This window comes from Chrysemys picta, chromosome 1, assembly GCF_011386835.1.
Source record: "Chrysemys picta bellii isolate R12L10 chromosome 1, ASM1138683v2, whole genome shotgun sequence".
Classification (NCBI taxonomy): Eukaryota; Metazoa; Chordata; order Testudines; family Emydidae; genus Chrysemys; species Chrysemys picta.
The window spans coordinates 223,862,729-223,877,703 of NC_088791.1; the positions used below are offsets into that span (position 1 = coordinate 223,862,729).

At 39.8% G+C, this 14,975-nt stretch overlaps 1 protein-coding gene across 6 annotated transcripts in view; it reads right to left on the minus strand.

Moving 5' to 3' along the window:
* SHROOM2 (shroom family member 2) overlaps nucleotides 1–14,975 on the minus strand; it is a 194,573-nt gene that overhangs the window by 58,362 nt on the left and 121,236 nt on the right. For 3 of the 6 annotated variants that reach the window (XR_010597652.1, XM_024104470.3, XM_024104469.3), the window contains exon 3: nucleotides 4,833–4,964. Coding sequence is in view for 3 of the 6 variants with exons in the window: in XM_024104470.3 (XP_023960238.2) it covers nucleotides 4,833–4,964 (132 nt within the window). In the remaining 3 variants the exon portion in view is untranslated. Of the gene's footprint in view, nucleotides 1–2,000; nucleotides 2,495–4,793; nucleotides 4,965–7,560; nucleotides 7,666–14,975 lie in introns of those variants that run through there. The other 3 variants (XM_024104472.3, XM_024104473.2, XM_065580688.1) reach the window with 3 other exon arrangements.

A 14,975-nucleotide genomic window follows, 5' to 3' on the forward strand; every position in this document is an offset into this window, starting at 1 on the left:
GAGCTTTCCCAGGAATGTGACCTGGCTGGTAAGGAACTCAGTCATGCATGGACATATGACTTGCCCATGTGACTCCAAAACTCCATCTTGGAGCTGAATTCTGGATAGGAGAGAGGAGGGGGTCTGTACCCACAAGAGAAAGTCTGTTTAAGCCCCTTGGGAGACCCCTCCATTTTGTCTTCAGCTGGTTCAAGACATATCCTTTGGGGGTGGAGAGGCTACCTGAAAGAAACTGGAACAAAGGACAGTAACCATGGGGGTGTGAGTGATTGCTGGACCCAGACTAGGAGGCAGCTAGTCTGTAAAAGAAGCTTACTGGAACATCTCTGAGGGTGAGATTTCATCTGCAATCACTTTCTTACTGTATTAGATTTAGACTTGCATGTTTTATTTTATTTTGCTTGGTAATTCACTTTGTTCTGTCTGTTAACACTTGGAACCACTTAAATCCTACATTCTGTATTTAATAAAATCACTTTTTACTTATTAATTAACCCAGAGTATGCATTAATACCTGGGGGGCAGATAGCTGTGCATTTCTCTATCAGTGTTATAGAGGGCGAACAATTTACAAGTTTACCTTGTATAAGCCTTATACAGGGTAAAACAGATTTATTTAGGGTTTGAACCCCATTGGGAGCTGGGCATCTGGGGGTTGGAGACAGGAACACTTCTTAAGCTGTTTTCAGTTAAGCCTGCAGCTTTTAGGGGACGTGGTTCAGACCTGGGTCTGGGTTTGTAACAGGCAAGCGCGTTAGGCAGGGCACTGAAGTCCTAAGCTGGCAGGAAAAACAGACTCAGAGATAGTCAAAGTACATCAGGTGGCAGTCCCAAAGGGGGATTTTGTGATCCAACCCATCACACCCTGATATTAGTTCTCCCTGCTTCCCTGCACTAAATTCAAGCTTTTTTCCTTGCATTCTAGGCCCGTCACAACTTTGCCCATCCCTACCTTTCCACTCGCCATTTATCATACTTTTAGAAAACCTGACCTATGAGGAAAGGATTAAAAAGCTGGGGATGTTTAGTTTTGAGGAAAGAAGACTGAGGGGGGACCTGATAACAGTCTTCATATATGTTAAGGGCTGTTGTAAAGAGGACAGTGATCAATTGTTCTCCATGTCCACTGAGGGTAGGATAAGAAATAATGGGTAAAGGAGATTTAGCTTAGCTTTTGGGAAAACCTTTCTAATTATAAGGATAGTTAAACTCTGAAATAGGCTTCTAAAAAAGGTTGTGGAATCCCCATCACTGGAGGTTTTTAAGAACAGGTTGCACAAACACCTGTCAAGGCTGATCTAGGGTTGGACTTGATGACTTTTCAAGGTCCCTTCGAGCCCTACATTTCCAAGCTTCTATGTATTATGAAGCTTACCAAGCACTTTACGATTCTTGGATGAAAGGCACTACAGCAGTTCAGAGGGGAGAGCAATTATACCTACATGCCTATATAGCAGATTGAAATTAACCAGACTCTGGCCAGATTCTGCAGTGCTCCTTAGAATCCCATGAGCAGCAGAGAAACTGTCAAAAGCCACGCCAATTTGTAGAACTGCTTAGGAAAGCTAAGAGCAGAAGCAGAAGCAGGCACTTACGTTATATACAGAGTAGGATGACCTAAGAAATGGAGAATAGGATAAAGTAGCAGAGACCACTGTCTTCCCTGCCTCTTCTCACAAGGCAGGAGAGCAGAGGAGGTATTCAGTAGTGGAGATCCACCCTTCTTTTCAACAACAATGAAGCTGTGGATGAGGAGCAGAAGACCACCCCACCCCTTGAAGAAGCTGAGCAGCATGAGGGAAGGGGAGAAGAAGGCGGCTCCTTTTTCCTTCCAGTAGCTAGAGAGGCAGAGCATCAAACTTATCAGACACTGCTAGTCAAAGACTGGTACAAAACAGACTGATTTCTCACACAGGCACAGCACAATGCTAGAAATTCCAGCATTGTTCCACTTCTCTAAAGCTACTATATAAAGTGTCTGTAGCAAGGTCGAGACTCACCGGTGCAGCACCTCCTGCTGGTCATCTTGGGAATTAGCTCATCTCCAGCTCCGAAGCGCCTCCTTCTGGCTGGTGTCCCACCTGCCTTAGGCCCTGTGTCCCTGCCGGACCCCGGTGCCCCTTTCCTCAGGGTTCTGCCCCCAGCAGTACCCCTTTACTCTGGGTTTCCCCTCGCAGGGGAACCCCCAACGCTCTAAACCCACCTTGTCTCAGTGGCTACTGCCAGTCAGCATCTAGCCCCCACTCACTGGGGCAGACTGCAGTCTGTAATGGCCACTCATCATTGGCAAGGGGGTAGGACCAGCTGCCTCTGCCTATTCCCAGGGTGCACCTCTGTAGCCCCTGTACCTTTGTAAGCCTTCACCAAGGCCTGCAGCCTGGGGGTTTACTAGGCTGGAGCTCCCCAGCTCCTCTTGCCCTTCCCCATCACTGCTATACTTCAGGTACCTTGCTCTCAGGCAGCTAGCCCTTTCTACTCCTGGGTTAGAGTGAGACTTCCACAGCTCCTGGCCCCCAGCCATCTTATCAGGGCCAGCTGGGCCCTGATTGAGCTGGCAACACCTGTGGTCAGCAACTCCCTCAGCTGCTCTCACTCCTTTTATCCCAGCCACAGCCCTCTCCAGGACTGTTTTTAACCCCTGTTCTGCGGGAATGGGGCAACCACCTCACTACAGTGTCCATCAAACTTTTTGTAACACACACAGTGAAAGCTAATAATGAAATTATAAATCCATTTAATGGTCACTCTTGTATAGTTTAGATACGACAGAATTCCTCTCTCTGTCAAGAAATTTAAATGGAAATGAACACCCCTCTCTAGTCCTGCGGTTTACACAGCAGTTGCTACAATGGCAAAAGAAAAATTGCCTTTGAACTTTTTTTCATTTCACTCAATACAGTCAGAGGCATAAAATTAAGACATGGTGTTTAATTATACAACCAGGATGACCAAGGAAGCAAACAGCTTATGTAAAACACACAAAGATATAAATTCTATCGCTTTTTCTTTTCAAAAAATATTTTTAATGATAGGGCGCACTAACATATGGCTTTATATGGGGACTTTCATATTCTAAGTGTTCAAAACTAATTAATTAGAGAGATCTTGAGAGTAGTACATTAGGCAAATACAATGTTTCACACAGAAAGTGCCTTGGACATTAGAACCTTTTTCATTGTTAAGGAATGTATGGCAGGACATTGGGGCTCCTGCTGGTTTTTATTTGTTTGGTGATAACAGCATGCTTGGCATTGATCAAAATGAAGAAGAGACACTATCCCTCTTAATCCTAATTTGCAATTCATGGGGTCTAATCTGAATCCACTGCCTTCAGTTGTGAACTGTAGGTACTCAGCACCCCTCCAGATCAGGCTGTAAATAATTATTCTCTACTCTGACAAACAGAACTTTAAGTTTCATCTGGGTAGCCTTCGGAGATGAGCAGAAAGCATATCAATGTAACACCTCTGTCAAAATACATAGTAATGACTTCTAGTCTAAAGTGCTATACGGCTAACATCACAACTCAGAAGTATAGCTGTAAGAATTTCTGGATATTTGTCTAGTGCATGTGGTCTGCTGCTCTGTTCAGCAATGTAAGTGGAATGCCGCCCATGTCCTATTTAAATACACAGTACAGTGCCAGGTAAGCTGAGAGGAAGCATTATCAAGAGGTTGAGAAATAGAACGTATAGAAGTCCCTCTAGCAATAAAATGTTACAGTGTAAAGATGTGGGGGGAGGATCAAAGTGTGCGGGATTTTCTTTAAATAAAAATTAGTATTTGTATTACTCTTTACAGGCTGAATGCAAACTATTTTTTTTAAAAATAGCAGGGAACTTTTTAAAAGATCTAATTAGTTACAGCTTCATAGAACAAAGTCCTAAAGTAAGAGGGTGGGGCGGGTTGTACCACAAAGTATTAAGAAAAGAAAGCTATGATGGAGAATCTACAGCAATAAAGTACAGAATCCCAAGACAGCTTTGTAACTTAGGAATGTATCCCAGAGTGATTTCCCCTAATTCCTAGCATAACTATGCTCCAAATTGGAGTTAAATTGAGAGGAAAATAACATTTTCATGAGGTTTGTTGCTAAAAGAGTGTAATTTATAAGGAGGAAATTAATAAGGTCTTGTAATCAGATCCTATCATGCTCTAGTAAAAAATGAAAGACGTTTCACGACCAAAACCAGGATGCCAGGATTTCCATTACAGGGTTGAATGAGACCTAACAAATAAATGTAAGTATTTTAACGATAGAAAGAGACAGTCATTGACCTCTCTCTTGCTAGAAACAAACACTGAACATGTACCAGAGTGGAGATCAGATTATGGGAAGTAATTTCACTAATGAAACAGTCAATATCTTAATGTCTAAAACAAAAATGCTCTGTCTCCCCTAAGAGAGAGTTTATATTGCTTTTCAAAGAATCTTGCTTTCTAACAATACCTCTGGTATTTTTCCATTGTACTGAAGATATTAATGCATTTAGTATACCCTTCCAACTGCCCTTACAAAGATTTATGACACTAAAAAGTGGATGTTGAAAAGAAATGCACAGCAAGAAAAAAAAAATACCTTTCAGCTGCCTTTTATTTACATACGTACATAATGAAATATATTTCTGAACTAAATTAATATTAGCAGCTCTTCACCCACTTGTTGATACATTGGGAATTCTCAATATTATCTTCACATTTTAAAAACAGATTACAATATAAATGAAATCAAAAGATTTCATGTTCACGGTTTAAAATCATGAACAATATGAGGCACATTATTGTTCTCTTACCGTGGGAGCTTGATACGTGCAGCTTAAACAGAAACTCACCTTGCATGATACCGGGAGTGCCAGGAAGTGCAGACATTGGTTGAGGAGAGCTGTGACGTGGCTGCCTCAGGCTGATTCTCTGTGAATTTGGTTGCATGCCAGGAGTGGGGCCTGCAGGCTAGATCATTTCTTCTGAAATGAAAGAGTTAGAGCACATACTTTTAATACAGATCTCCTAATAAGGTGACATGCAGTGAAAAACATTGGGCACCAAATCTAATTAACTTGAGAGAGACAAAACAGATGCAAAATAAGTTTAAATTACAATGTGCTATGTAATGCTCGACAAGCCAGTTTTGAAAAGATGCCAACTTGCCTTCAAAACACTTGACACACAGACAATGAAACATTAATTCAATGCAAGGTTTGTGGTTGTATTTTTAAGACAGGTAAATAAGTACCTAGAATTTATTCGGAACTTTCACTATTCAAAGGACCAGTGAGCTTTATGTCTCATTTTATAACATGGTGACTCTTGAATAAGATTTTGTAAAGTTTGTTGTGTAGGTGTGTATGTGGGAAGGGCTGGGGAGGAGAGAGATTAAGGACTGGAGGAAGGACAAAGCCATAAATATTTTTATTCTATCCCAGTTTGTAAGGGTGACAGAGGCCTGACTTCTAACACAAACCCAGTTCTGCTCTAGCATTCAAATGGCTCAGAGCATCCAAAATAAATTAAAGGTTAAAGCTGTGTATCTAAAGTTAGCACCTAAGTAAAATCACCTACCTTTCAAATATGCTAAAGGCCAGCAGTTCCCATAGAAATCAATGGGAACTGTGGGTGTTCTGCCCCTCTGAAAGTCAGATAATTTATTCAGGGGCCTAAATATTGGTTCAGATGCATAACTTTAGTCCAAAACTTTTCACCTAAATAATTCCAGAGACCCCCTATTTACCAATTCAAATAGTAAGTCTCTAGATTTTGGTCTTCTAGAATCATCCTGTGAAACCGTTCTCAACCTTAATGCTTTCAACCCCACTGTAGCTTGACAATTATTTAATGATAATAATGATAATAATGATAATAGTAGTAGTAATAGTAAAGTCCTTGAATGGAAGTGCAAATTATTATTAATTAAGTCTTAAATAGGTAAATATTATTGGATAAAATTTTCAAAAGTACTTTAGGTGACTCAGGAGCCAATATACCTTTTCAAAAATGGCTTAGGCACTTTGAAGCCTAAGCCTCATTGAAAGTCAATGGGACTTTGGACAATGTTCCCTAGCAAGCATAAGTAACGTATCCAAGATCACAGAGCTGCAGCCAGAACCCAGAACTCCTGAGTCCGATCCTTTAACAGACAGACATCTTTTCCTTCCCTTATTCACCCTCTTTCTTTTAACTGGATTATAAAATAGTCACTAGATTTTAAAACAAACTAAGCTAAATATTTAATTCGACCTTTCTCCCGCAGCGCAGAAAAATCCCTTTTTTGAGATTCTTTGTAGCAACAGACAACATGGAAGGTTGTGCCAGGTTCCTATTAACTGCCTTCCCATATTCTCCATATACAGTACATAAAGTATTTCCACAAGGCAGCTGTAGTTTTACTGAGAAGTCCTGGGGCCACGGAGTACAACAGGGGCTCCTATAAAATTACCAGAAATCCTAGGCACTTCAGTCGGCTTTTGTTTATCTTTTTGGTGCATTTTATTTGCTGCAATGAACAGTAGCAAATTCATTCTAGTCTATTCTCTTTCCGTGACGCCAGGTAGTTTCACTGCTCTCTGTCTCAGAAGCAACATGAAGAAAGTAAGTTAAGTGGAGCTATCACACTGCCATTGCACACAAGCTCCAGGAGTGGGACTCAAGGTCTTCATCCCAGGAGCAGAAGCTCAGCCTTGTGCAGCGCACCTCAGGACATATCAGGCATTTTCCTAGAGCAGCAATTCTCAAACTTTAGCAACCCGAGGACCCCCATTTTGATTTACAATTTTTCATGGACCCCCAAGCCCCCCACTCAACCTCAGGCCCCGCCCCCACTCCACTCCTTCCCCCAAGGCCCCACCCCCACCCCACCTCTTCCTGCCCCTGTTCCACCCTTGCCCCTCCTCTTTCCACCTCCTCCCTTAAGTGCGCCCCATCCCCGCTCCTCCCTCTTCTTCCCAGTGCCTCCTGCACGCTGCTGAACAACTGTTCCCCAGCATGTAGGACACGCTGAGAGGGTGGGGAAGAGGTTGATCAGCAGGGCCAGCGGCCCCAGACATGATTCTACCCCCACCCTCTCCCCCGAGCCCATCCTGTCCCCGCTCCCCACCCTCCCTCCCAGCACCTCCTGCACACTGGGAAATAGCTGCTCCCTGGCATGCAGGAGGTGCTGGGAGGGAGGGGGAAGAGTTGAGGGAGGGAGGGAGGAGTTTTTTATTTAGCAGCAGCCGCCAGGGGTTTTTTATTTCCTCAGTTTATTTCAGTGCTGTTGATATTGGAGAAGTAAACTACAGTTGTCTTTTAGGTAAATTCATGACACCATACCTTTAGTGCTTCAGTTCTGCCATCAGTGCAACAAAGAAGTTAAAGTTACGAGAAAATGACCTTTTTAACACATATGACAAGTGAAACACAAGACTAGAAAACTACCACATCACAGGTAACATTTGGTGTATGAGGAAATGGAAGTGGGAGGAGAGGACTTTCACACTGGTTTCCTCTAGGTTTGGCAAAAGGAATGAGAGATTCTGCAAAGGAGAAGGAATGGGAATGATGCACTTTGTAAAACCAGTACTGTACCTCATGGAACTTCTCAAGATCTTCGTAAGATAGCTCCTGGCCACATGAACATCATTTTCAGATGGCATTTTCTGTGCTACAATATCCACCATCACTTTCATCTTCCTGAGCAGCCAAGCAAGGAGAGGAACAGACTGGACTGAGTTGGGATATGAGGCAAATTGAGTGGAGGAGAACTTTAGGTTTTTGTTTCACATCTTTTATTGGTGTGCATACATGTGTTTTGCAAAATATTTTTAGCCATAGACTTGGAATTAAGTGAATCACCATATGAATAAAATAGACTAAGTGCATTATAATGGGTTATTTTTTGGGATAGAATCAGCACAGGCTTATTGTATGCTTTCACAAAAAGCATGATTAGGAATCAATATACTACAAGTAGCCAAATACCAACACTTCTTCATTGTTATATCTTTCCCTGTTCAGTTGTCTTATATTTACCACTTCCTATATTCCAAAAAGGTCTCTATAAATAAGACAAAACTTAATATGAAATTAGTTGTAAAACTCTCAGTGCAAATAGGTAAAAGAACTGGAAAGAAAATGGAAGATATTAAAAATCACATTAAAAAGATGGAAAATTTTGCAGTCGACTAAAGCTGTTGGAAACACACCAGCTAGTACAATACAGCTGTATAACTCTGAGTGACAGAATGAGAGCACCTAAATCTACAATTCAGGAAACCTCTCCAGAGTTAATGGAAGCATTAATAAAAGCATTTCCTTGAGTCTCTTCCTAACAGCACTTTAAAAAGAAAGCTGTTGCTGTCTATAAGGACTGCTGGAAGAGAAAAATATTCCATTGGGGATGGAGAGGGCATTTCCCCATGTGCTATGAACATTTTTACTTCATTAGAAAGAAGTCTCAAATTACATATGTGTAAAACAGAATTGAACTTAAATAAACTCTTCCACTCGACTTTCAGAACAGAATCTGCCTTTTCAACACCACGGAAGTTGTAATATGGACATAGACATTAGAATGGCAGACATCTTGAATCTCAAAAGCTCTGAGCTTAGAAATTCAGAACTAGTGTTCAGATAGTTGCCAAGAAAACACTGCTGCTGAAAATCTGATACCAGTAGAAACAGATATTCCCTAGAACAAGAACCAAAATTATTAGCTAAATTGGGTCAGCAGGTTTACTTGTAAACATCACCAGTAAAAATCTCCACAATATCTGGCTACTGAATCCAAATTGTAATTTCAGATTAGTCTGAATTCAGACTAAACTTCCCAATTTAGAGTTTAGATAATTTCAATTTGTTCTTGTCTAGATGTAAATGTTGCATTAGTGAGTCCATTAAAATTAAGGGGGTTGAGTCAGCTCTGACCAGAGCTAATAAGAGTAAATGCAAAGAAATCAATGGAATTACACCGGTGTAAAGTACTATTATCAATCAGATCCAAATTAGTGCTATACAGTTTGCATATATTCTATATTAAGTCAGGTGACATTCAATTAAACAGGGAATAGGGAAAACAAAAACAAAATTTTTTTTGAAAAAAGTTATTCCAAACTAAGTTCTGCCCCTTTGCTCACTTCCACAGAATACCAAGTTGTAAATTCAGCAAGACACCTTTTCACATTTAGAGTCCCAAACAAAGAAAAAATTTAGTACTAGCTAGCACAACTTCAGGGCAACCGCACCTCTGTTCCCCCTCTGTGGTCCACCAACCACTTTAGGGTTCCGGCTTCCAGACATCACCACTATTGGGCAGAGACAAATGCCTGTCTGCCTCCTGACTGGGGATTTTAAGGGTGCACAACTCTCTGCCTTACACTGTGAAATGCCCAGCAAACCAGACCGCCTAGAAAGGCCAGAATCTGTGCTTTGCTTTCTCTCTGAGGGCTATGACCAGTATATTGTCCACAATTATAAACAGGCTTGGCAGAATTTGATTGTTTTTGTCAACTGATAATATCAATGCTTCTTTTTAAGCATTTTTTTCAATTTTTAATTATTTAAATTTTCACAGTTGTGCGAAATTATGGGTGTGTGGGGGGGTCAGACAACAGGGTGGATCAGACAATAATTATTAATGTAGACATTGAGTCTCAAAAAATTAAAGCTTTATAACCATTAAAACACAGCTTATCAATTTCACGTCAAAATATACGAAGTAAATATCCTTAATCCTAAATAAAACTCTAATATGATCTTAAGCAGCATTTTTCTTACTTTGCCTATCTGTACATTTCTATTATTATTGATGAAAATATTTTTCCTTCAGTTTGTGTTTGTATGGTTACATCAACATACACCAATAAAAATCTAATCCTTCCAAACCTGATTATAAATTACCATACAACTCCTTTTAAGCAAGCAGATTTATTCTCAGGGTAAAGGTATTACAGAGAAAACGTATTAAAACAATAAAAGAACCTATATGCATACTAAAAAGCTTACCAGAGGTCACCCCAAATCCAACCTAGGGTTCTCTTAGGTTTTAGTCCTTAAAAATCTACAAACAGGTTTTCCCCACACTTCATTTGTTTTAGATCCAGAAACAAGACTGAGCAGACTAGCCAGTTTTTTTTATAGTGCTTGGGGCTTTGATCTTTGTGTTCTGTAACAGGTAATCAGCAAACAATGACCATCTCCTCAGTGCTAAGCTTCAAAAGGCTGGGCTTCTGCATAACCAGAGTTAGGGAATGTGCATTAAACTCTGCCTAGGGATTTTCCAAGAAATCCACTTATTGTCCCAAAAGTCCACACATGTCTGGCACATTTTCAGGACAGGCTTTTGAATTCCCAGATCTTACATCTGTCATATCGCCTTGCTATAGAAGTTACATACAATCCCAACCCACAATAACACATAAATGTAATACAATAAAGTATTTTAAGGATACTGTAGGAAATTGCTGTATCTATTATGCCAAACTAAAAGGCCACTACCAGGATTTATGTTAATACCTTATTCTACTTCTTGTGTGAACCAACAAAGGAACTAATGCCTGTCTGCTGACTCATGCTTACTATGTAACACTCAAGTGAAGTTGCAAATCTGTCAGTTTAAAAAAAGAATCAGTTATATAAAACAGGCTATGCAATGTTTCTAAAAATGTCAGCCAAGCAACAAAAGACAAGTTTTCCAAGTTAATCATTTAGTTACTGTTCAGATCTCCAGTCAAACTGTTTCCTTTCTCCAGTGCTGGTGCTGACATACTCACATTGGCCATACAGAATCAGCACAGCTTGACCTAGCATAGGAATAAGTTTATGAACTAAAAAAGTTTGATAGAGTACTCAGTTACTATGGGGTTTTAACTTAAAAATCCTACCACTTGAAAGAAGATTTCACATAGAAGTAGTGAACTGGATGGAGTTGGGAAGGAAAGTTGGGAATAGCTGTATCTCTATTCTCTGCAAAGTTACACTCTGTTCAGTTTTTAATTTATGTATTTATTTTTATTTTAGAAAGAGGTGGAATTCCTGTATCAGTTACAAGTAGAGTGCATAAAGATATCTTTAGCTAAGGCTGCACAAGCATTTGCACTGTGAAAGGTCTTCTTCAGCTGCTTATAATGTTGCCAAACTTTAATAATTTTGGCTGAAATTTGTCACGCTTGTCAGTCAATAAACTAATTATTTTGGTGTGTGTTTGTTTTCTAAGAAAAGTCTAAGGAAAAATGGTTCAGACATTTTCAAGAACTCATGGAGTGTGTGTGGGGGGAACTACATAGTATTATAAAAGAAAATCTGAAATTAAAAACAAAAACAAAACAAACCCCCACCCCAAAACCCAAGAGACCCAGTTTAATCACCTTAGAAGAAGGAATGAGAAACTTGACATAGGAGGAGAAGTTTAAAGTACTAAATTCATCCAGACTACAGAACAGCTGTCATTGTAACCATCTACAAATACATACAAGGAAATAATTAGGGGACATTAATACTATTAAGATCACTTTTCATGATACTTAATTTCTTTTTTTTTTTTTAAATCAAGGCAAATAATCCCTCTTTTCAGTTTTGTTACAAGGCAGAGATCTCCAGCAGCTTTTGAAGTGAAATTCCTCCCTCTACTGGCTTTTAGACACCAGTAACATATTCTAAAGTGTGTGCTCTCAAAGGGTCACATTATTCACCATTCTAGCACATCCTTGCCTGTGTGACAGTCCCAGTAAAGCCAGCACAATGGAATTATATCATGTACAATGAGAGAGAGAAAACACAATTCTTATACAGGGAGAATATGACTGACTGCCATTATCCCTCTGCAAAATATAACCAACAGTGATATTCTTTACCTTTCCAAATTAGGAATGTAAATATTGATTAAAAAGTTAACCATAAATGATTACAATTATATCATTTAACCGGTTAACTGATTAAAGGGAGAGGGGCTGGGGCTGCTCCAGTTGGCCTGGGGCTGGAGGTTAATGGTTAGGGTGGGTTAACAGTAAGCCTAATGTTAACTGTTTAATATTTTACATCTCTATTCCAAACTGCCCCTGCTCAATGTATGTTTCTAATGCAGACTCTTAACCTTTCCTCCCACAATCATGACATCAATACCAGGTCACTCATTCCATCTGCCACCCTAAAAAGATCATCTTTTCCCTCACATAACCATATGTCTCGGAATTCTATATGCCTCATTTCACCACACTTCCCTCATGAAAATCTATAATAAATAACAATTTGTTGTTTAAAATAAAAGTTCATTATGCCATATATGGCCGCACAGGTGTTGGCATTCACTACATTTGAATGTTAATATAATATTTAATATAGATGTCTATGGTTAGATAAATCTATCAGTAAGTATAATGTATACATTGCTATTTAAAATATCAGGCATGATCCAGTGCCATTGTAAATACATGAAAAAGACTGCAATTGGATTCCATTAGCACTGGTTTCAGGCCATAAAGAACTGCACATTCTTCAATGTTATATATCAGTGGTGGGCAACCTGTGGCCCATCAGGGTAATCTGATTGCAGGCCACGAGACATTTTGCTGACGCTGACCGCGAACCGTGGACACTGGGAGCTGCGGGGGGGCATGCCTGCAGATGGTCAACATCAGCAAAATGTCTCGTGGCCTGCAATCAGATTACTCTGATGGGCTGCAGGTTGCCTATCACGGTTATATATTCAGTAAGTTTCTGAATTAAAATAGCTGTGGTAATTAGGTTTATCTTTGCAAGCAGAATGGCTAGAAACATCTTTAAATAAGCTTAGCTTCTGCAGAAAATTTTGAACCTCGAATTTGAAAACCACTGAGTTTAGAGTGTCAGAAACTATTCTAGAATTCTGGAAGTTATCTGTGTCAGTTCCTTTCAGTATTAACAGGAGAGCCTCTATATTTGAAGTGTTAGAAACTACTGAACGTAGGCCTGGTCTACACTGGGTGGGGGATAGGGGGGTAGGGATCGACCTAAGATACGCAACTTCAGCTACGAGAATAGCGTAGCTGAAGTCGACGTATCTTAGGTCGACTTATGGCACGGGGTCGACTGCCGCCGCTCCCCCGACGATTCTGCTTCCGCCTCTCGCCGCGGTGGAGTACAGGAGTCGACGGCAGAGCGATTGGGGATCAATTTATCGTGTCTACACTAGACGTGATAAATTGATCCCCGATAGATCGATCACTACCCGCCGATCCAGCGTTCTGTACTAGTGACCTGTTCTCTTCATTATTTACTACTCCACCAACTTTTGTGTCATCTACAAACTTTAACAGTGATGATTTTATGTTTTCTTACAGGTCATTGATAAAAATGTGAAATAGTGTTAGGCTAGGAACTAATCACTGCAGGACCCCACTAGAAACACACCTGCTCGATCACGATTCCACATTTACAGTTACTGTTTGAGACCTATCAGTTAGCCAACTTTTAATGCACTTAATGTGTGCTATGTTAATTTATATCTTTCTAGTTTTTTTATTCAAAATGTGGTGTGGTATCAAGTTAATGTCTTAGAGAAGTCTAAGTATATTACACCAATATTATTAACTTTATCAATCAATCTTGTAATCTCATAAAAAAAAGACATAAAGTTAGTTTGACAGTATCCATTTTCCATAAATCCAATTTGACTGGCATTAATTATCCTCCTGTTATGCTTTATTGAGTCCCATATCAGTTGCTCCACTATCTTGCCTAGGATCAGTATCAGACTAACAGGCCTATAATTACCCAGGCCATCCTGTTTACAGTTTTTAAATATTGGCACAACATTAACTTTCTTCCAGTCTTCTGGAACTTCTTTGATGTTATTGAAACTCAACATCAATGGTCCAGCAAGCTCCTCAAGCAGCTCTTTTAAAATTCTTGTCACAGCTCGGAATTTATTGTAGTTCTGCAGAAGGTCCTACCTGTGCATGATGGACTATCTTGAACCCTGTCTACATCAGGATTTTTCCTTAGTTTCAACAACTGATGGCCAGCCACCGGGTTGTAACTGCACTAGTGGATCCACCAAGGGTACTCAAGGAAAGCTACAAATTGTAAAGTGGAGTATAGCCCTGTTTTAAGTGCTGAAGTCAATTGGAATTAAGTATGTGCTTAAAGAAGTTTAAGTGTTGTCCCAAACAGAGACAGACTTAATCATGTGCTTAAATGCTTTCCTGAATTAGGGCCACTATACATGTTTAGAGTACCTAAATATAACCCACTATTTTCATTTTACGAAGCAGACATAAGATTTCATAAATTTAGGATGATAGAAAAGTTAACATTGCATTTCCTATCCCCATGTAAACTCCCAACAGATAATTTCATACAGACAGATGGGTGTTCTCTCCTCTCAAAATGTACTCATTTGTCAAAAATAACCATCCTGGCAAACACACAAAAACTCATTCTCTGCTGGAATGTTTTATAAGCCTGTATATCCCCCCATCCCCCCAAAAGGGATCCTTATAAACATTTGCCTTTTCATTTTCACAGTTCATCAGCCTCTTGTGCTCAGTGCATGAAAACACAATGGTAGATGAGCCCATATAATACAATTACAAGTGCACGAATAAATCTATAGTAAATAATTACCAACTCACTTATTCCCGCACTCGACCTCAGAGATGGGACTTTTAGCTTTGGTTTTCTTGGTAAGAAGAGATGTATTTATTGACAAGGAACTTAGCTTGGAGAACAGAGATGTCCTCCAACTTTCCTCCAAAACTGTTCCTTCCCCACTCACCATTTGCATAAGCAACCTTACCCTCATCCCTGTCCCAGAGGCACACAACTAGAACTGGTTAATTTTTTTTTCACACAAAAAGCTTTTGACACAAGATGGCTTTTTAACCAAATCCAACATTTTTGTGTAAAATATCTCATCTGATCACCATTTTTCAATTTTTGAAACAAAGCTTTTGTTTTTGTCATCTAAAGAAAAACTTTTTTGATTTTCAGTGTTTGTTAGCCCTCCCCTACTACTTCTCCTCTGTTCT